This window comes from Microtus oregoni, unplaced genomic scaffold (assembly GCF_018167655.1).
Source record: "Microtus oregoni isolate MIOR12 unplaced genomic scaffold, Mior012 000046F_ref0000063, whole genome shotgun sequence".
NCBI classification, from domain to species: domain Eukaryota; kingdom Metazoa; phylum Chordata; class Mammalia; order Rodentia; family Cricetidae; genus Microtus; species Microtus oregoni.
In genome coordinates this window covers 11,769,219-11,790,401 of record NW_024543220.1, presented here as the reverse complement: position 1 = coordinate 11,790,401, position 21,183 = coordinate 11,769,219, and the positions used below count along the sequence as shown (strand labels likewise).

The following is a 21,183-nucleotide window of genomic DNA, read 5'->3' as shown; positions in this document are numbered from 1 at the left end:
TCTTTGCTTTCATGGACTTGTGGCTCAGAGCCAACTGTTGCCTGTTGATAGCTTGTGACACACGTGTGACCTGTTAAATTAACCCTCTGAGAGCTCAGAAAGTCCCAACTTGAAGTGTTCTGATTCCACAGCATAGACATTTCCACTGCAGATAAGAGCAAGTTGCCAGGGGCTAACAACCGCCTTTCAGAATTCTCCAGCAGTTCACGTGGATCTGCCGACCAGTGTGAGCCAGTGCCACACTCTTTATTTGTTGGTTTTTCAGGATGCATGTGTGCCCTGAGGTCAGAGGACAACTTCAAGGAGTCAGCGTTCTCCTTTGACCACTTGGGTCCAGAGACTAGAAACTGGGTCATTAGGTTTAATGACCAGTGACTTTACCCATTCGGTCATCTAGCTGGCCATTCTACTTTTTGATATTTATGTTGTATATTTGTTTTTTGTTTGTTTGTTTGTTTTTGAGACAGGTTTTTTTTTAATATGTGTGTGAGACAGGTTTTGTGTGTGTGTGTGTGTGTTAGTCCTAGCTATCCTGGAACTCACTTTGCAGACCAGGCTGGCTTCTACTCACAGAGGTCTATTTCTGCCTCCAAAGTGCTCGGACTAAAGGTTGTGCACCGCCTCTCCCAGCTATATATTTGTTATAGCCTTGGCTTTCTTTATTTTTCTTACCCTTACTTTCCCTTTGTCTCAGTTGCTTTTTAAACCGTCTGCCTCTGGTAGAGGTTTCAGACTCTTGGAATGAAGAGTGCAACGATATGGTTATTTGATCGATAGAAACAAACGAAGAGGTCCAGCTTGAACAGGTTTATATTTCGGTGTGTTTCTGCGGGTCTGTGTGGAGCTGGTTCGGGCATGTCCCAGGCTTGAGAGTCAAGGCTGACTGAGCTTGGAGAGTCCCCGCACTGTCCTGCTCACAGTCCCTTCTCAGTTCCTCTCACTCGGGAGACCGTCCTGGCTGCAACTGAGCAACTGCAGCTAATTTCAGGGCAGGCTGGGGGTTCTCATTCTGCTCGCTGCCCGCTTTCAGTTCTTGCTTTCTGAATCCTACCCAGAATTCCCAGTGGCCATTATGGGGGGGTGGGCTCTTAAACTAGCATGTCCATTTCAAAATAAATTAAGCAACAGGACCAGAGCAGCCCCGGTGTTGCGATTTTAGACACCCCCACGAGCACCCCCTTCCAGAGGCACCGGATTGCTCAGCGTACCTGAATCTGTGTGCTCACGCCACACCCCCATGAGCACCCCCTTCCAGAGGCACCGGATCGCTCAGCGTACCTGAATCTGTGTGCTCACTCCACCTTCAATCTTACTCGCCATTCAGTTTAATACGCTTGCTCTTTTAGTTGTTTATAACAAAACAGCAGTGCGTACTGGAGACTCACACTACCTCAAGGCCACCAGGGCATCATCTGAGCACAGGAGGATGAAGGGGTGGTTGGCTCTGCCTCGGGACACAGAAAGGTGGGAACTGGGAGCTGGGTTTCCTTGGTTTCTGGGACACCTGTGACGCTGCCTGCCAAGGGACAATGGCTCTGTACTCTCATCTGTGAGCCCCAGAGTGAATGCTTACCTTCCTTCCTTTGAGCTTTACCTCTGAGCCGCACCCAGCAGTTGTGTGAGAATTTTTATGGCTTGCATTATTTGAAAGAATTATTTATCTTATTTGCATGTGGAGCCCAGAGGTTACTAGCAGGTGAGTTCCTCAGTCACTTTTGAGACAGGGTCTCTCACTGAACCTGGGACTTAGTGATTTGCTTGACCACTGAGTTCCAAGGGGCTGTTCTGTCTCTCCAGCACCGAGGTTCCAGGCAGGTGCCACTGTGCCTGGCTTCTGCATGGGTGCTGGGAATCTGGTCCCCCGTTTGTATGCACATCCAGCCCTTTATCGACTGAGCCATTTCCTCAGCACCTGGTCTACGTTATGTGAAAACCACCCAGGGGCTGGAGAGATGGCTCCGTGGCTAAGTGCCTGGCTGTTCTTGTGGAAGATCTAGGTTCAGTTCCCAGCACCTACATGGCAGCTCACAACTGAACTCCAGTTCCAGAGTTTCCAGTGTCCTTCTGGCCCCTGCAGGGACCTGTACAAATTCATGAAGGGAAAAAAATCTATATGCAGACAACAAAAGTAAATAAATCTTTAAAAGTTAAAAAAAATCAGTACACAGCACCCCTCATATGTGGGGCTTTTCCTCCTAGTGCCCTCTACCCCCTTTCTCTGGGGAAGATGATGTTTTAGCTTTGAGGTAAAGAATAAGTTGCCAGGCGGTGGTGGCACAGGCCTTTAATCCCTGCACGTGGAAGCAGAGGCAGGCAGATCTCAGTGAGTTTGAGGCCAGTCTGGTCTACAGAGTGAGTTCCAGGACTGGCTCCATACCTTCTGGGAAACCCTGGCTCAAAAAAACCAAGCAACCAACAAAAGAAACAATGATAAGTGTGAACCTGACCGTGAAGCTTCACAACCGCCACTTCGACTCCCAAGTCTAACTGTACAGAGTCCATTGAGCTGTGAAGGTTTTGGATGTGGTTGATTTTGGTGTTGGATGTTTTCTGTATTTGCAATTTATTTATTTGTATTTTATTTGCAAGTGTTTTTTTTTAATAGCAAAGTTTATTTAAAAAATAATGAGAACGGCACTCTGATATCTGGGTTGGGGAGGAAGCTCCCCTCCCTACGCTCTTTCTTTCTGACGCCCATTTCACTTTCTGTCCACGACACCAGGATCCGGCTCCACGACAGGAGAGTCGGGGAGAATCACTCATCATAGAACTTTGGCAGTTCGTCCCCCAGGATTACTCGGTGGTCCACGCCAGCAGCGGTGATGGTGGCCAGGTAGATGACACCCCCGCTAGAGCCATCGCGATTCATGGCCAGAGCGATGGCTGCAGAGGGTTTGCATTGGAGAGAGGAGCAGGAAATGGCTTAGCTCAGTGCTCTTTCCCTCCCCTTTCCAGCCACAGGCCACGTCTCTCTCAAAAGGCATCTTCAGAAATGCCCAGAAGAGCAGCATCTGCCCGTGTCCCTACTGTGAACGTCCCCACCGTGTCCCTACTGTGAACGTCCCCACCGTGTTCCTACTGTGAACGTCCCCACAGTGTCCTATTTCAGAGTACAGATGAACACACCATCCACATTGTCCAAATCAAGCCCGTGCGAGCTGACTGGGGGCGGGGTGGTGCTAGCCCAGCACGCTGCTGGTTCCCATAGTGATCTTATTCTCTTACTTGATTTGCTCCAAGCAGCCCCATGCATCCCTGCTGCTTCAGAGCTCTTTTTTTTTATGTTAACTATATTTTATTTAAAATGAATTATTAGAACAGGAGCCAAACATTGCCCCAGAAAGACTACTGTGCACTCACCAGTCATTCCTTGAATGCCATATTCAGTTCAGGTTGTTTCATAAAAATTACCAGAATCTAGGCTAATGCATCACATGTATGTTTTATATATATATTTTTAATTTATTTATTTATTAAGGATTTCTGCCTGCTTTAACATTTGTCTTGTTCCCTTCCACTTTCCCAGTTTTGCAGGGTGGAGCTGGGAAGATGGTTTAGTGGTTAAGAGCACTTATTGCTCTTACAGAGGACCCAGGTGAGTTTGGGTCCCAGCACCCACATCAGGTGGCTCACAACTGCTTGTAACTCCAGCTCCAGGAGATCCTCTTTTGGCCTCCACGGACACACGCACTAGCCCCTACACAGACACACGCATGTACCTACACATAACTAAAGTGAATATTGTCTAAAGTCTTGGACGTGGGCTGTTTACCCATGTATTCCTTTTCTGATTCCCGACAGTCTGCTTTCTTTCCATGTCCACCCCCCCCCCATCAGCCCTCACTTGGCTAGTTACCATTTGTGGTGAACCGCCTGCACTCCTCAGGGGTCATGTCTGGTTTATAGGCTGCGTCCACATAACCGTAAATGTAGGTACTGCCGGAACCCCCGATGGCAAAGGGCTGTCGGATCAACATTCCTCCCATGGTTCCGTACACCTAGAGACCGGTTTCCACAGGTCAGAGTCAAGGATCACCCCACAGCTTCCTCCACTGAGACAAGCAGACATGAAGACAGAGACGCCACAATTGAACCTGTAGTTTTCTTTTCTTCCTTCCTTCCTTTCTTTCTTTCTATTTTTCTTTCTCCTTCCTTTTTTCATTCATTCATTCATTCATTCATTCATATGTTTTGAAGCAGGGTCTCACTGTGTAGCCCTGGCTGTCTGGAACTCTATCTACATCGGGTTCTTCAAACTCTCAGAGGTCCACGTGCCCCCACCTCCCGAGTGCTGGGACTGAAGGCATGAAGGTGTAGGTTTTAGAGGCCCTGTCTTTGGACCACATTGCCAGAATGATATTAGACTTTCATCTCTCTGAAGAGAGGAGTCGGGAACCCCGAGACCAGGAAGGGACATGCTTACCTGGCCCCCCTCACGTTGGTCCCAACCAGCTACCATGAGGTGTGCAGACAAGTCCTCGCGGTACTTGTAGGTGATATTCCTTACCACGTTTGCAGCCGCCAGAACAAGGGGCGGCTCCTCCAGTTCCAGCCTGAAGAGGATGTTGGGAGTTAAGGTCGGTACCATGTTCTAAGTCCCACCCTTGGCACCACGGTCACCCTCTTTGCCAGCTACATTTGAGCCTGCAGCAGGAGACTCCAGTTTCTCTCCCACGTGCCTAGGGGAGCTGGGGTCCCACATCACCAGGGAGAGGTCTTCAGCTGTTCACCATCTTTTTCTGGGCTCCACCTTCCCACTCCTATTGATAAACCCTCCTTTGACTCTGAGGGCCTTGCCCTCTCGGGTAAGAGCAGATAAGCCTTGCTTCCGCCCCAATGACCTTGATTTCTCATCTGGCAACTGCCTGATATTAGGGGTGGGCCAAATTGGCGTCTTCCTGATTTCCTATATCAGGGCCACGATGTGCCCTTTTTAAGCCTCCACAGGGGAGACAGGGTCACTACTGTGATTTCCTCTCCACAGAAGCAGGACACTGGTCCCCGGACACTCCAGTGCAAGTTCAAAGCCGGCAAAGCCATGCAGCTGGGGGTTTACAGGACCCCGGGGCTTTGTACCCGTGCAGCTCCAGCTGGTAGGCGGCCATGTCAGCTATGGCTTGGGCATCAGCAGCTGAGCCGGAGAGGGCACAGTAGATCCGCTGGTGCAGAGGGGATAGCTTGTCGAACACCCGGTTCACCACGGCTTGTCTGTTGGGAAGAAGCCAAACGTTCAAGTCGGTCTGACAAGAGCGAGGCTTGCAATGCTTCGGTTAAAACAGGAAAAGCAAACAGACATTATGTCAGCTAGGTAACTCACCGTGCTAACCACAGTGAGACTGCTGGGCTGGGGATGCAGCCCAGGTGGCATAGACCCTGCCTGGCAGGCGCAAAACCCAACGTGGCCCAAGCTGGATATAGTGGCACTCAGGAAGTACAGGCAGGATCAGCAGTTCAAGGCCAGTTTAACTACATAGCAAGTTTGAGGTCAACCTGCACTACAGGAGACTCTATTTTAGACACTAAAGTCCCCTGAATCTAGACTTTTAAATTTTATTATTTAAATAATTTAAATAAAATTATTTAAATAATAAAATTTAAATGGCTATATTTTATAGCAAAACAATAAAAAGAACACCTTGTTAAGAAAAACGTGCCTCTGAGCCAGGTGGCGGTGGCGCACATCTTTAATCCCAGCACTCAGGAGGCAAAGGCTGAAGGACTTTTGCGTTTGAGGTCAGCCTGGTTTATAGAGTGAGTTCTAGGACAGTCAGGGCTAAAAACCCTTTTTCAAAATAATAATAAAAAAGGTGAAGAGAAGAAGAAAAGCGTGCCTCTTCCTGGTGTTTCTCTGCTGTCAGTCACCTTGAGGGGCTGTGGTAGGTTCTACAGAACAGAGCAGAAACAGCGGTGATGTCAGCCTCACTGGTGTGTGAGGAAAATGGCCGGGGCGGGGGAAGACCAAGCAAATGCAGTTCAAACTGCGGTAAATGAGCGAGATCCCTGCTTGACAAAACCATTTTCATCCTAAGTGCAGATAGCAGCGTCCCTCCACAACCTACCCCATGCCCCTCGGAGACAAGATTTCTTTACGTCCATCAAAAGCTACGAAACATTCAGCCCTGCAGATCCTTGCCCAGGAATTCAGAGGTCGGAACCCAGCATTGCATTCTGATGGCTTTCTGGAATCTTTGGCTCCATTTCCTGGATGGTTACCATACTGTTCCAAAGCGGGTACGGGAAAAGTGCACTTAGGGCCACCAGCTCCCTTCCCAACACATAGCGCTTTTATGATACTCACCCTGCTGAGACCCGGGAATCAGAACCCACCACGACTCCTCCATCAAACTCCACCGCCATGATGGTTGTCTGCAGAGAGACACAGAGCATGACATGTCAGAGCAAGAAGCACCTCAGCCCTTCATCTTAAGGAAGACAAACTCTTGGTGGCGAGAGTGTGTGTGTGTGTGTGTGTGTGTGTGTGTGTGTGTGACTGACTCAAGGTCATACTGTCCTTCAGGCCTGCGCTTCCCTCTGTTTTCTGTGCTTTTATTTCTGACTGCAGGGGACTGAAACAGCTTGGCTGTGGTACAGCATAGAGACACCTACCCCCAAGCTCCAGCTTGCCTGAGTGTGACCCTTCCCACCCTGGAGAGAAGCTAGGACCGGGCTCCAAGAGGCCGAAGCAATCAGGACAGGAGAAGGCCAGAGAGCAAACGTCTGCACTGCTTGCCCAGTGCGCACCACACGGGTGACTGTGAAGCAGACGGGGTCTTTCCTGGTCCAGATCCCCCACCTGCACCCTTACTTAATCAGGAGCGGATTCGCAGGGTTACTAAACAAGGGACACAGAAGAGTGCTAAACACAGCCAGGAGCCCAGGCAGGAGGAAGCTGCCAGGATCGCTCAGAAAGAGCAGAAGTCTCATAGAAGGGCCTTCTTTGCAACCAGGAGAGGGGCTGCTGGGAGCAGCAGCTCAAGACAAGAATTAAGGAAACATGAAGGAGGATAAAGACGTGTCTACTTCCCCCACGCCCCTTGAGCTAAAAGGCGCCTTAGAGACCCTGGTTGCACCATTGCACCGAGAAAACCCCTTAGGAGAAGAATGGGCTTTCCAAGCTCACACAGGTCTCACTCTGAACTGATTGATTAGACTTCTACTCCCCACTGCTCCTTGGCAGCGAGGGGAGATTTTCCCAACCTTTCTGGCCACTCCACACCTCGTTCTGATCTCCAGGGACCCTGCACCTGAGTGTGCTTTCTGACGTACTGACCACAAATAAAAGGCCAGAAATGGCCATTCCGTTCTAGCGGCTGCTCTCCCAAACCACGCTAGGAGTGTGGTTGGTGTTTCAGAGAGCAGAAACCAGTTCCCATCTCCTCCCCAGCTCCTAGGCCAGGGCAAAGTTTTCCTGCAAGTATGGGAGGGGGGGCCGCAGGGCAGCACCTGGGCCAAGGAGGGCCACGGATCACCCCTCAGCCCCCGCCCCCCCCACAAGCGCTAGAGAGCTTGTTCTCGCTTAGGGTAGAGGTTGTGGGGGGCCAGGTTAAGCAAAGATATGTTTGATGTGCAGGTCCTTCTCAACGAGCCTTCATGTTACCTTTTCACCCAGGTCCTGCACCCAGGACACTTGGTCAGCCCCTCTCTGCAGCGTCCCCAAGCCCCTCACTTAGTTTAACCAACAGTCCACCCACCCCCTGCACTGACCAGAGTGAAAGCGAAAGCGCTTTGTAGCAACTTCCCTTAGAAGCTTCCAGCTCGAGCCAAAGTACGCACCTTCCCACCAGCTTCGCATGCGGGTCCCTCCACAGACCCCCGGACACCACACTTCTGAGCAGGGATACCCTACGTTCATTGTGGAGCGCAAACGCTGAGCGCCACAAACTTCCTAAGTCTCAGTCTCCTGGTCCGCTTTCCAGCGCTTTAGGGTTCTCTGGTCACCCCACCCGCTGACTCTCACCCCCAGACCCATTACCCCGGTGTGGACTTCTCCCGTCCGGAACAAGCCGGAGGTAGGTGCTCCTGCCCGCAGCATCTTAGCAGAGCGGAGCTCGGCTTTCCAATCAGCTGCCGCGCGCCGCGCTCCCAACTAGCAGCCTGCGGCCCCGCCCCATCACCGCTCAAGGGGCGGGCAGTTCTACTTGCACTTGGCGCCCTGCGCCAACCTGAGCTGAGCAGATCTGCCCAGAGACAAGTGACGATTGAAGGCACCGCCCTGAAACTGGGGTGGGGCCTGGGATGGGAAAATTCATGCAAGCACGCGAAAAAGGCTGGGCAAGAAGAGGGGAATAGAGTGATGGAGAAAAACATGGGGCGCAGGAGCCGCTAGCCAGAACTTCAGATCTGACTTCAGCGGCAGCTTCCAGAACAGCCAGAAAAGGCCAGCCTGGGGCAGGCGGGTCTCAGAAGGGGCGTGTCTAGTGATTAGGCCACGGCTTTCGGTTTCTCCTTCCTGTAAACGCCTGCACTTCTAGACAGCGCCACCGGCGCCACCGGGTGCGGGGACTTTCCCCGCACGGTGCCGGGCCGCCCTTCTTCCCTCCCTTGGAGACTCCTGCGCAGCGGGGACGCGGAGAGTTCCAGGCTGGGACCAGATCCTGTACAGAGCGCACGATGGCTGCGCTTGCTTGGCTGGCGGCCGCGCTGCTGCTGCTGCTGGTCGACTGGCTGCTGCTGCGGCCCGGGCTCCCGGGAATCTTCTCCCTGCTGGTTCCGGAGTTGCCCCTGCTCCGGGTCTGGGCGGTGGGCCTGAGTCGCTGGGCCATCCTGGGGCTGGGGGTCCGCCGGGTCCTCGGGGTCACCACGGGAGCCCATGGATGGTCGGCTGTTTTGCCGCCGCTGGCAGCGGCGCTGGGTTTAGCTCAGCCGGGACTTGCCTTATTCCGAGAGCTGGCCTCCTGGGGAGAGCTCCGGGACAGTGACAACGCTGGAGTACTGTACTGGGGCAGTCGCCTCGACGCTTTCGCTCTCAGTTATGCGGCAGCATTGCCCGCTGCCGCCCTATGGTACAAGTTGGGGAGCCTCTGGGCGCCCAGCAGCCGCAGGGGTGCTGGAGACATGGTGTGTCGACTGTTAGGCTTCCTGGGTTCTGAGAAGCGGCGCCTCCACCTGGTTCTGATGCTCTTGGTCCTCTCCTGCCTTGGTAAGAGGGACTCAGGGCGAAAGAGCAGGGCACAGGGGACAGGGAAGGAATCCAGAGTAACGGGCAGAAAGGAAGATAAAATGGTCGCGGGATGTGTCAGAACCTACGGAGGCAAGTTAGGCGGAAAGGGAAGGACCCTGGCCCGAGAGGTAGCTCTTACAAGGGTGCTGGGCACAGGGAGCAGAACTTGACATCACAGCCCCAGTGTGAGGGTTTCTCTCCACTTCGCCATCTTTCTTTTCTTTTTTCTTTCTTTCTTTCTTTTTTTCCCTTTTAGACAGGGTCTTTCTATGTACTTTCTGGAACTCACTATGTAGACTAGGCTGGCCTCAAACCCAGAGAGATCTGCCTGCCTCTGTCTCGCAGTGCTGGGACTAAGGACTTGTGCCTCAAGCCCTGCTGATATTTTTCTTAATTAGTCTTTAAAAAGTTTGATGTAGCTGAACAGGCTTGGGTCGGCAGGCTCAGCTCCTGCTTTCTGGATGGTGCAGGGAGAGGGGCAGGAGGAGACGGTAATGTTTGTGACTGAGCGATCCCCCTCTCTCCAGGGGAAATGGCGATTCCCTTCTTCACCGGCCGCATCACTGACTGGATTCTTCAGGATAAGACGGCTCCGAGCTTTGCCCGCAACATCTGGCTCATGTCCATTCTCACCATAGCCAGGTGTGGAGGACGGGAAAGGGGAGCCCCGGAGCAGAGGGAACCGAGTGCTGGGACTGTTGTTTCGGTATAGCTCTGCAGGGATCCGGAACTCTGTCCTAGGAGCACATCTGACCCTCCTTCCGTCTCTCCACCCCTCTAGCACAGTGCTGGAGTTTACTGGAGATGCTATCTACAACCTCACCATGGGCCACATGCACAGCCGCGCACATGGAGAGGTGTTCCGGGCTGTCCTTCGCCAGGAGACGGGGTTTTTCCTGCAGAACCCAGCAGGTAGCTCACAAAACTTTTTCGTTTGTATAATATAACCTATATATCTTTATAAACACTGCCCTCAACTGCCCCCCTTAATAAACAGCTACATACACATGCCTAGGTTCAACTCTCAGCCATATAAATGGGGCGTGGCCATCCCAGCACTTGGGAGATGGAGGCAGGGGATAGAGGCTGAAGTTCAAAGTCATTCACCCACAGAGCCAACCTGAGGCCAGCCTGTGCTACATGAGATCCTGCTTAAAATCCAGGACTTCCTGTATATTAGGCAAAACCTCTACCAGTTGAGAGACTTCCCAGGCCTCCTTATTCATGATGTATCACAAATAGAGCAAAGCATTCTTGGTTGGCCCAGAATTCACTGAGTAGACCAGGTTGGCCTTGACCGCCTCTGCATCTGCCCCTGCCCTCAGAGTGTTGGCATTAAAAGTGTGTACCACCACACCCAGCTACAACTTCTTTATAGGCCAACACAGGTCTGCCAGAGCTTTCCTGCACTGAGGTTCCCACACCTACCCAAGCTTCTACCCCTGCTAGCTGCAGCCTCCTCAGGATGCCGTGCTGACATGCCCCGCCGTGGCGCCCTGTTGTCTGTTAACTCCTCTTGTCTCTGTGAGCCGCTGTCTCTCACCGGCTTTCTCGCCCTCAATGTGGCAGGTTCCATCACATCTCGGGTAACAGAGGACACATCCAAGGTCTGTGAGTCTGTCAGTGACAAGCTGAACCTGCTGATGTGGTACCTGGGGCGAGGCCTGTGTCTCCTGGCCTTCATGTTTTGGGGGTCGCTCTACCTCACTTTGGTCACTCTGCTCACCCTGCCCCTGCTTTTCCTTCTGCCTCGGAAGCTGGGGAAAGTGTACCAGGTACGTTCTCAGGGTCCTCAGTTCCCACACTCTGTTTCTCCCATACTACACTGGGTGTGACTTTCCATGCCTTCTCCGTCATCCTGAGCCCCCGCCCCTGTTGCCTCTGGCCCCACAGCCATGATCTCTGCCTTCTCTGGCCACAATCTGTCCTTATGAATCGGATCCCAGGCTGGAGAGACAGTTCAGGGTTAAGGGTCCCCAGCACCCACGCCAGGCAGTTCACGATGGTCTGTGGTCTGATGCTCTCTTCTGACCCACGATGCCTATACACACATGGTGCATATACATGCATAAAAATAAAAGTGAATCTTACAAAAACTGAATTAGTTTCTTCTGTACATCTACCTAGAAGTATGGCTGTGGACCTTTCTCTTTCCTCTGTCCCTCTGACTAATCTCCACCAGGGAAACGTAGGTATTGGCGGTCCTTCTCACTTGCACGCCCAATGTGATGCCTCTGCTGTGTCCCCACAGTCATTGCAAATGAAGGTGCAGGAGTCTCTAGCGAAGTCCTCGCAGGTGGCCATCGAGGCCCTGTCAGCGATGCCTACGGTGCGGAGCTTTGCCAACGAGGAGGGAGAGGCCCAGAAGTTTAGGCAGAAACTGGAGGAGATGAAGACGCTCAACAAGAAGGAGGCCTTGGCCTATGTAGCCGAAGTCTGGACCATGAATGTGAGTACCCGGAGATGAACGCCCACTCCGTTGTCCCAACGTGTCTTAATTTTACTGCTTGCCAATCCCACTCTGTCCGGTGGGGAGTGACCAACTTGGGGTTTTTGGTCACTCGTCTCTCTCCCCTTCATTCCCTCCATGCTTTTTGGTGCTGGGAGCATCCTTCCACGGAGGCACACAAGTTTGGCGTGTTAGCGAGACTTACTCTCCCAGCTCCAGTCTTGTCTTTGCCTCTCAGAAAGCCACACCTTCCTGCGCTTTGTGTGCTTCTTGCTGGCACTGTGTGGCTGAGTTAGTGGGAGCCACGAGAAGTGCCAGAGGCCAGTGGCCAGAGGCGTCTGTGATAAGGACATTGAGAAAATTGGAAGTGGTAACCAGAGGTTCCAGGCTCCATCCTGCCATCAACCAGCTCGTAACCACACACGCAGTACCTTTTTCTAAGACTGCTTCCCTGTTTTGTAAATGGGAAAGAAAACTGGTGTGTTGGTTCTTAACTGTAGTCCCAATACTCAGGTCGAGCACGGGCCACGGGGAGAGTGAGGGCCGGGAGATGGCTTGGGAGGTAAAGCTGTCTGCTGCCTAGCCATGACCTCAGGTCCATCTCTGGAGCCCGCATGATCGAAGGAGACAGTTGGCCTCTGAAAGATGACCTCTGACCTCCACAAGGTGCACCCTAGTGTCTACTCACATATAAACAAATACATGTAGCTTTAAAAAGTAAATAATAAAAGATCCAAAACAACATCAGGAAAGGAATAATAAACTCCCAGGTGTAAGAACTAGCTGATAGCTCAGTCATTAAGAGTGCACGCCTTTAACCCCAGCACTCAGGAAGCAGAGGCAGGTGGATCTCTGTGAGTTCAAGGCCAGCCTGGTCTACAGAGTGAGTTCTAGGACAGCTTCCAAAGCTACAGAGAAATCCTGTCTCAAAACAAACAAACAAACAAACAAGAAATAACAAAACAAACAAAACAAAAACAAAAAACGTCTACAAAAACGTGTATCAACTGCTTTTCCAGATGACCAGCACTTAGGTAGGGCAGCTCACAATGGCCTGTAACTGTAGCCCCTGGGGTTCTGACGCCCTCTTCTGGCCTTTGCAGGCACCTACACTCATGCACACATGCCTGAAGGAAGACACACACACACACACATACACATAACTTAAGATTGCAAAAATAAATCTTTTTAAAGAGTCAGATGTTCCTCAGTCAAGGAGATGATGGTGATGAGGACATGGAGCACTCCCTGAGCTGCGTTCAAGTCTGACCCTCCATCCCTCCTTTCCCCTCCCTCATGTCTGGGAGAACGGACTCGACTTGTGACCATTCTGGTCCATTTTATCGCATGGTTTCCCCGTAGGTCTCGGGAATGCTGCTGAAGGTGGGCATCCTGTACGTCGGCGGGCAGCTGGTGGTCAGAGGGGCTGTCAGCAGTGGGAACCTCGTCTCCTTCGTTCTCTACCAGCTACAGTTCACCAGTGCTGTCGAGGTGAGACCCCGGCGCAGTGTGTCTGCTCTCTGCCTGCCCACGGCTGTCTCTGCCTGCCCACGGCTGTCTCTGCCTGCCCACGGCTGTCTCTGCCTGCCCATGGCTGTCTCTGCCTGCCCATGGCTGTCTCTGCCTGCCATTGACTGTCTCTGCCTGCCCATGGCTGTCTCTGCCTGCCCATGGCTGTCTGCCTGCTCATGGCTGTCTCTGCCTGCCCATGGCTGTCTCTGCCTGCCCAGTGGCTGTCTCTGTCTGGCATTGCCTGTCTCTGTCTGGCATTGGCTGTCTCTGTCTGACATTGCCTGTCTCTGTCTGGCACTGGCTGTCTCTCCCTGCCCATTGCTGTCTCTGCCTGCCCAGTGGCTGTCTCTGTCTGACATTGGCTGTCTCTGTCTGGCATTGGCTGTCTCTGTCTGACATTGCCTGTCTCTGTCTGACATTGCCTGTCTCTGTCTGACATTGCCTGTCTCTGTCTGGCACTGGCTGTCTCTGTCTGGCACTGGCTGTCTCTGTCTGACATTGCCTGTCTCTGTCTGGCATTGGCTGTCTCTCCCTGCCCATTGATGTCTCTGCCTGCCACTGACTGTCTCTGTCTGTCCATCTGTGCAGGTTCACGGTTCTCTGAATGCCATCAGTCAGGTCAGACCTGCTTCCCTGCTCCATCCTGCCCCCACCCACATTCCACTCTGCTCTGCAGGTTCTTCTCTCCATCTATCCCTGGATGCAGAAGGCTGTGGGCTCCTCAGAAAAAATATTTGAGTACCTGGACCGGACTCCTTGTTCTCCACTCAGTGGCTCGTTGGCACCCTTAAACATGGAAGGTTTTGTCGAGTTCCAGGACGTCTCCTTTGCCTACCCAAACCATCCCGATGTTCAGGTTCTTCAGGTACTGCCCACTGAACCTGAATCCCCCTCTCCTACCATTGACTCTTCCATCTTGGTACCAGGGCTCCTTCCTAACCCTCAAAAGTGCCGATGAGAGCCTTGTGTTTATACATGACCTCAACCCAAGCACAGGTTGTTTACCAATGACAAGAGGAGGCTTCAAAGAGAAGGCTTCTGGGGCTGAAGTGATGGCTCAGTGGCTAAGAGTATGTGCTGCTCTTGCAGAGGACCCAGTTCAGTTCCCAGCATGCATATGGTGGCTCACAACCACCTGCTCCAGTTCCAGGGGGATCCTGTACCCTCTTTGGACCTCTGTGGGCACAAGGCATGAACATGACATGGATGCACACATGCTGGGAAAGTAGTCATACACATAAAATTAAACAAATAAATCTTTAAAAAAATTAAGAGAAAGCTCCTATGACAAAGGAGTTGGCAAGGCAACGTGCGACTCCAGCTGCCGTTTGAGATGCAGATGTTATTTCTACTTCTTGGGATTGCTCAGCCTCCAGTTTTACTCCCCAGTGATGCTTCTTTTTTGGGGGTGGGGGTTAAGTGCGTGTTTATTTTTTTTTAATTTTTTATTGAGAAAAAAAAAGTTTCCACCTCCTCCCAGCCTCCCATTTCCCTCCCCCTTCTCCCACCCTTCTCCCCCTCCCCCCTCCTCTCCCCCTCCCTCTCCAGTCCAAAGAGCAGTCAGGGTTCCCTGCCCTGTGGAAAGTCCAAGGTCCTCCCCCCTCCGTCCATATCTAGGAAGGTGAACATCCAAACTGGCTAGGCTCCCACAAAGCCAGAACATGAAGTAGGATCAAAAACCCCGTGCCATTGTCCTTGGCTTCTCATCAGCCCTCATTGTCTGCCATGTTCAGAGAGTCTGGTTTTATCCCATGCCTTTTCAGTCACAGTCCATCTGGTCTTGGTGAGCTCCCAATAGATCAGCCCCACTGTCTCAGTGGGTGGGTGCTCCCCTCGTGGTCCTGACTCCCTTGCTCATGTTCTCCCTCCTTCTGCTCCTCATTGGGACCTTGGGAGCTCAGTCCGGTGCTCCAATGTGGGTCTCTGTCTCTATCTCCATCCATCACCAGATGAAGGTTCTATGGTGATATGCAAGATTTTCGTCAGTATTGCTATAGGATAGGGTCATTTCAGGTTCTCTATCCTCAACTGCCCAAGGAACTAACTGCGGACATCGCCTTGGGCTCCTGGGAGCCACTCTAGGTTTAAGTCTCTTGCCAACCCTGAGGTGGCTCCCTTAACTAAGAATTGTGCTTCCGTGTTCCCCTATCCAACCTTCCTTTATCCCAATCATCCTTTTTCCCCAAGGTCCTCCATCCTCTCCTTCTCCCTTTTCTCTCCCCATCTCCCCTTACTCCCATCCCACCCCACTCCCAAGATCCCAATTTTTTGCCCGGCAATTTTGTCTACTTCCCATAGCCAGGAGGATAACTATATGTTTTTCTTTGGGTTCGCCTTCTTATTTAGCTTCTTTAGGATCACCAATTATAGACTCCGTGACCTTTATTTATGGCTAGAAACCAATTATGAGTGAGTACATCCCATGTTCATCTTTTTGGGTCTGGGTTACCTCCCAGTGATGCTTTTTGCCCATTCATTTGCCCCAGCTTCTCTCTTTTCTCCCTCCATGACGTCATCCCAGAAGTCCATGCACCCAGAGGCCAGGGATTGCTCTGTATTCTCCCATGTTTCCTCTTGGTAATATGTCACAGTACACACGAGAACAGTGACAGGCTCCAGGCTGAAGGAGCTCCTGCCATGTGCTTCTCTGCCTCCAGGGCCTGACGTTCACACTGCACCCTGGAAAGGTGACAGCGTTGGTGGGGCCCAACGGGTCCGGGAAGAGCACCGTGGCTGCCCTGCTGCAGAATCTGTACCAGCCCACGGGGGGCCAGGTGCTGCTGGATGGCCAGCCCCTGGTCCAGTATGATCACCACTACCTGCACCGCCAGGTGGGAGGGGCTCCGGAGAGGGAGGGGCAGGAGAGAGGAGCAAGCGTAGGGGAGGGGAGGAGACCAAGCCAGGAGGATATTCTCAGTGAAAACTCTTGCAGAAGCTCGGGGGAATGCAGTGAGGGCTGTGTGCAGGACACGTGGCTGTATGGTGTTCCCTTGCTTGTGAATGTGCAGGACACGTGACCGTACAGTGTGCACTTGCTTGTGAGTGTGCAGGACACGTGACCGTACAGTGTGCACTTGCTTGTGAGTGTGCAGGACACGTGACCGTACAGTGTGCACTTGCTTGTGAGTGTGCAGGACACGTGACTGTACGGTGTGCCCTTACTTGTGACTGCAGTCCTAGACAATAACACTCCTGTGTTTCCTGCCTGTGGCCCTTCACCTTTCACCTTAGGTGGCCGCAGTGGGACAAGAGCCACTGCTCTTTGGAAGAAGTTTCCGAGAAAACATTGCCTACGGCCTGATCCGGACTCCAACCATGGAGGAAATCAGAGCTGTGGCCATGAAGTCTGGAGCCCACGATTTCATCTCTGGACTCCCTCAGGGCTATGACACAGGTACCCCAGACTCTGATAACCCTGCCTTTGTTACTCAAGTCTTCCCGCCCTACGCATCTCAATTTGTAGCTGAAACTATTGTTTCTGTGGTTCACATCCTCAGAACTCCCCTTCCAGCTGCCTCCGCTGGCCGTGTGTGTGTGTCTGCATGTCTCTGTGTGTGAATCTCTCTGTGTATGAATGTGTGTCTGTATGTGTGAGTGTGCGCATGTGTGTGTACACACCTATCTCCATCTCAGCTGGTGTCTTCCCTCTGCAGAGGTGGGTGAGACTGGGAACCAGCTGTCAGGGGGTCAGCGACAGGCAGTGGCCTTGGCCCGAGCTTTGATCCGGAAGCCACGCCTGCTTATCTTGGACGATGCCACCAGTGCCCTGGATGCCAACAACCAGCTACGGGTGAGGCTCTTGTTCTCCTCTTCTTTCTCTCTGGGACCATCTTGCCATAGTCTTGGCTGGCTTGGAACTCAGTTTGAAGACCAAGCTGGTGTCAGACATGTAGCAGGCTTTCTTTTTTCTTTGGTTGCCACCCAGCCCCCAAATCATGACATGGAGACTTGTTATTAGTTTTGAATGCTCAGCCTAGCTTAGGCTCATTTTGGGCTAGCTCTTTCACCTAAATTAACTTGTTTCTCTTTCTCTTTTTGCCTCAGGGAGTTTTGCGTTTTCTTGCTGTATGTCCTACTTTTCCTGCTTCTTCCATGTCTGCCTGGCTGGCCCTGGGCATCTCTCTTTCTTCCTCATTTTCTCCTCCTTCTCGCTCATTCTTTTTTCAAGTCTAGATTTCTTCTATTTATTCTTTCTACCTGCCAGCCTCTCCTATCCCTCTCCTGCCTAGCTAGTGACCATTCAGCTTTTTATTAGACCAATCAGGTGCCTTAGTCAGGCAAGGTGAAACAGATGCAACACATCTCTGTGTAATTAAACAAAGGCAGCACAAACAAATGTAACACATTTTTACATTGTTAACAAAGGCAGCACAAACAAATGTAACACATCTTTACATCCCTAAACAAAGGATGCAGAAACAAATGTAACACATCTTCACCCAGTTAAAATAATATTCCAGGACCCTGACCCACTGCAGTCTTCCTGCCCTCTGAGGGTGGGGTTGCCCTGCTCTGTCATCTCCTTAAGGTCTCAGTGCCACGACCTTGCTTCTGTTGCTCTTCCAGTTAGTTACTCTAACAACATAACTGTTCAAACCTGTCTTGGGAGTTTTCAGTTCCCGCTAACTTTTCCCCAGGACACTCAGAACCCGTAAAAAGGGCCTCTGTCCTAACAGTGTCGATGAGGGCTGATTGTGCATTGTGCCCCAGATGTGTGTCGATGAGGGCTGAGTGTGCGTTGTGCCCCAGATGTGTGTCGATGAGGGCTGAGTATGCGTAGTGCCCTAGAAGTGTGTCGACAAGGGCTGAGTGTGCGTTGTGCCCCAGATATGCTATCCTGCCCTTTGTACTCATTTGTCCATCAGAGTCCTTTGCTCGGCTTATTCTGTGGATGACTAAGAGAGGTTGATTAACCTTCTAAAAATCACACAGCTTTTGAGCAATGGCTCCAAATCCAAGTCCTCTGCCTGAATTCTCATGTTCTTTGTTACTAAGTTAAATTTTTCTTTACATTTTTAGACTTATTTATTTTATGTGTATGAACACTTATTTTATGTATATGAGTGTTTATTTTGCTTATGAGCATCTTATTTATTTTATGTGTACGAGTGTTTGGCCTGAATATGTGTGTGTTGCATGAGAGCCTAGTGCCCGGGAAAGTCAGAAGAGAGTGCTGGATCCCCTGAGACTGGAGTTATGGGTGATTGTGAAACACCATGTGGGTGCTGGACTCAACTCTGGTCCTCTGGAAGAGCAGCCAGTACCTTAGCTGCTGAGATGGTAGACGGGTTTTTCTTTGTACTGCCAGCATGCAGAAAATGACTCGGAGATTTATTATTATTTATGAAAGCTCTGCCTTAGCTTAGGCTTGTTTCCCTTTCTTCCTTTCTTTGTTTTGAGACAATGTCACAGCCCTAGTCGTCCTGGATCTCATCTGTAGACCAGGCTGGCCTCGAACTCACAGAGATTCTCCTGCCTCTGCCTCTCAAGTGCTGGGATTAAAGGCCTGCGCCAGCACCACCTGGCCTAACTAGTTACATTAATCCATATCTTTTATGTGGCTATGCTACCTTTACTCTGTACTGCCCATCCCGTTTCCTCTCCATCTTGCTGGCGACTCTGGTTTCTTACTCTCTGAGTCTTCTCTGTCCCCAGAAGTCCAACCTAACCTCTTCCTGCCTAACTAATGGCCATCCAGCCCTTTATTAAGACTAATCACAGTGACACATCTTCACACAGTGTAAAGAAATATTCCACAGCATCGCCCAGCTCCGAAGTTAAATTTCTTTAAATATAAAAATTCTCAGTTTATTAGTGGGTTATTTAAAAGGGTGTATGCAGTAGGGACAGGGAAATTTGTGTGTGGATGGGTGGGGCAGAGAGGAGGGAAAATGGGAGGCGGTATGATTATATTTCATTGTATACATGTGTGAAATTCTCAAAGCACAAATTAACATATAGCCAGGTGGTGGTGGCGCACGCCTTTAATCCCAGCACTTGGGAGGCAGAGGCAGGCGGATCTCTGTGAGTTCGAGACCAGCCTGGTCTACAAGAGCTAGTTCCAGGACAGGCTCCAAAACCACAGAGAAACCCTGTCTCGAAAAACAAAAAACAAAACAAAAAACAAACAAACAAACAAATGAACAACAAATTAACATATATTCTTGAATGTAAAAAAATACCCACATATTAAGGCTAGACGAGGCAACCCTAGTCTTACTGCAGCTTGATTTGCCATGCTTGATTGATATCCCAGGAAGTCCTGCCTTTTCTCAAGGGAAACAGAGGAGTAGATGGGGGAGAGGGGAAGTGAAGGGGAGGGACTGAGAGGAGAGGAGGGAGGGGAAACTGAGGTCAGGATGTAATAAATGAAAGAAGAAATTTAAAAAATTCCCAGCTTATGGGTAGATGAGGGAGTCTTCAGTTCCCTCCACTGGTGCTTTAGTGAATCTGTGCCACCTCTTGCGAAGAGGCCTTAACAAAAAAAGGCTTCAGACCAGGAATGCCAGCGTCTGGGCTTGTCGTCCTGCAGTGTGCACCAGCCCTGGAAGTTCAGAGGCCCCCACCCTGTGAGGTCTGTGTTTCTGCAGGTCCAGCGGCTCCTCTATGAGAACCGGGGACCGGCTTCTCCAGCGGTGCTGTTAATCACGCAGCAGCTCAGCCTGGCGGAGCAGGCTCACCACATCCTCTTTCTCAAAGACGGCTCCATCTGCGAGCAGGGCAGCCATCTGCAGCTCATGGAGAAGAGCGGAGGGTGCTACCGGGCCATGGTGGAGGCTCTTAGGGCTCCTTCAGACTGACAGGCCTCTGGACCTGCGCTCTGCACACTGCCCTCCTCCGCTGTCCTCTGCTCTGTGTGGCAGAGACCCTGGGAGCAAAGATATCACCACACCCATTGGCGGGGCTCAGCTGAGGAGCAAGATAAAAATGTAACACTTGGCAGATGCCCGGAATTTACCACGAATGTTACCCCCACTCCTGCCCCTTAGACTGGATTTCATGTACCTCAGAGTGACCCTAAACGTGGAAGACCTTGAACTCCGGATTCTCCTGCCTCCTCTCTCCTGGTGTTGTTCTGGTGCCACAGCACCAAAAACCTGGTTTATGCGGTGTTGGGGATGGAAGTGATGAGAAGAAACGCTCAAAATGAAGCAGCTTTTAATTAACCAAAGGCATAAGCTGGCCTATGGGTAACCCGTGGGCTCTTGATATTTATAATAAAACTGTTGTTTTGTACTGTAACTTCAGTTCCTCAGCGTCCGCAAACCGTTCACTGAGTTAGCCAGGGCTCTTCCCAACACACAGCCCCGAGTCTCACTCATTTTTGATTTCCTCAGCACTGAGTGCTGAGCAGGACCAGGAGGCAGCCCCCCCCCCCCCCCCCATCCCCGCAGCTCCCTCAGTAGCTGGGTCTCAGAGCCCGAGGCAAAAGGAAGCGTGGAAGTGGGGAAGCCAGGGTGCCACTGGGCCACCTCGTCAGACTTGATCCTTTCTGAATCACCCGGCGCCTCAGAGGCACACGCTGGGATAATCTCAAAGAAGCGGACGGGATTATCTAGTAAATCTCTCCATTCAGGGAGGGCCAGATGACTGTGACGCCAGCAGTTGCTGGGCAGATGAGGTCCGTACAGGTTGCAAGGAGAGGCGGGGTTTAGAAGAATACGAGGAAGAAGCGCTCAGCGGGAACCTGAACAAGGCAAACAGCCGGGGTAGAAGGGCGCGTTCTCGTGGGTGGCCTCGGGGTGCTGAGACTGTTGAACCGGGAGGAGCCCTAGGAGGGACCACATGGAAAAACCCGAACTGTGCGCTCTCCTTGAACGGCCCTTCCTTACGCATTGGCTGGCTCCCCGCCCCCCCCCCCCCCCCCCCCCCGTCGTCCCAGGAACTAAGGACCCCATGCGCCCTTTTATCGTATTTTCCAGGTTCTCTAAAATGATGCGCCTTTGCAAGCCGCCCCGCTCCCCAGGACGCACGCCTAGGTGAAGCTGCTCAAGGCTCCTCACAGGCTCCAGCTTTCTGGAGCACCTCTTTAGGTGTCGGTACCCTGTTTCCAGAGGATGCC

The 21,183-nt window shown here is 51.7% G+C and overlaps 2 protein-coding genes across 2 annotated transcripts; one reads left to right on the top strand and one right to left on the bottom strand.

Moving 5' to 3' along the window:
• Positions 1-2,582: 2,582 nt before the first annotated feature.
• On the bottom strand, positions 2,583-8,107 carry Psmb9 (proteasome 20S subunit beta 9). The gene is made up of 6 exons (XM_041634559.1): positions 7,973-8,107; positions 6,299-6,366; positions 5,077-5,208; positions 4,424-4,553; positions 3,857-3,998; positions 2,583-2,883 (listed from the first exon to the last, which is right to left on the bottom strand). The coding sequence occupies exons 1-6, from the start codon at positions 8,030-8,032 to the stop codon at positions 2,756-2,758; spliced, it is 660 nt and encodes a 219-aa protein (XP_041490493.1). The 5' UTR covers positions 8,033-8,107; the 3' UTR covers positions 2,583-2,755.
• Positions 8,108-8,281: 174 nt separating this feature from the next.
• Positions 8,282-20,363, top strand: Tap1 (transporter 1, ATP binding cassette subfamily B member). Its single transcript, XM_041634431.1, has 11 exons — positions 8,282-9,139; positions 9,688-9,802; positions 9,942-10,072; positions 10,730-10,935; positions 11,412-11,609; positions 12,972-13,100; positions 13,798-13,986; positions 15,779-15,952; positions 16,353-16,515; positions 16,775-16,911; positions 19,712-20,363. Exons 1-11 carry the CDS (start codon positions 8,611-8,613, stop codon positions 19,919-19,921), a joined length of 2,181 nt encoding a protein of 726 aa, XP_041490365.1. The 5' UTR covers positions 8,282-8,610; the 3' UTR covers positions 19,922-20,363.
• The last annotated feature ends 820 nt before the right edge of the window (positions 20,364-21,183 follow it).

What these genes read in the sequence shown, in the direction of transcription:
- Psmb9 (XM_041634559.1), bottom strand. Translation starts at nt 8,032, where the DNA reads ATGCTGCGGGCAGGAGCACCTACCTCCGGCTTGTTCCGGACGGGAGAA. An exon ending in CGGGAGAAGTCCACACCGGG is followed by an intron (nt 6,367 to 7,972) that starts GTAATGGGTCTG and finishes GTCTCTCTGCAG; the next exon opens with ACAACCATCATGGCGGTGGA. An exon ending in ACCAACGTGAGGGGGGCCAG is followed by an intron (nt 3,999 to 4,423) that starts GTAAGCATGTCC and finishes ACCGGTCTCTAG; the next exon opens with GTGTACGGAACCATGGGAGG.
- Tap1 (XM_041634431.1), top strand. Translation starts at nt 8,611, where the DNA reads ATGGCTGCGCTTGCTTGGCTGGCGGCCGCGCTGCTGCTGCTGCTGGTC. An exon ending in TCCATTCTCACCATAGCCAG is followed by an intron (nt 9,803 to 9,941) that starts GTGTGGAGGACG and finishes CCACCCCTCTAG; the next exon opens with CACAGTGCTGGAGTTTACTG. An exon ending in ATGCCAACAACCAGCTACGG is followed by an intron (nt 16,912 to 19,711) that starts GTGAGGCTCTTG and finishes GTGTTTCTGCAG; the next exon opens with GTCCAGCGGCTCCTCTATGA.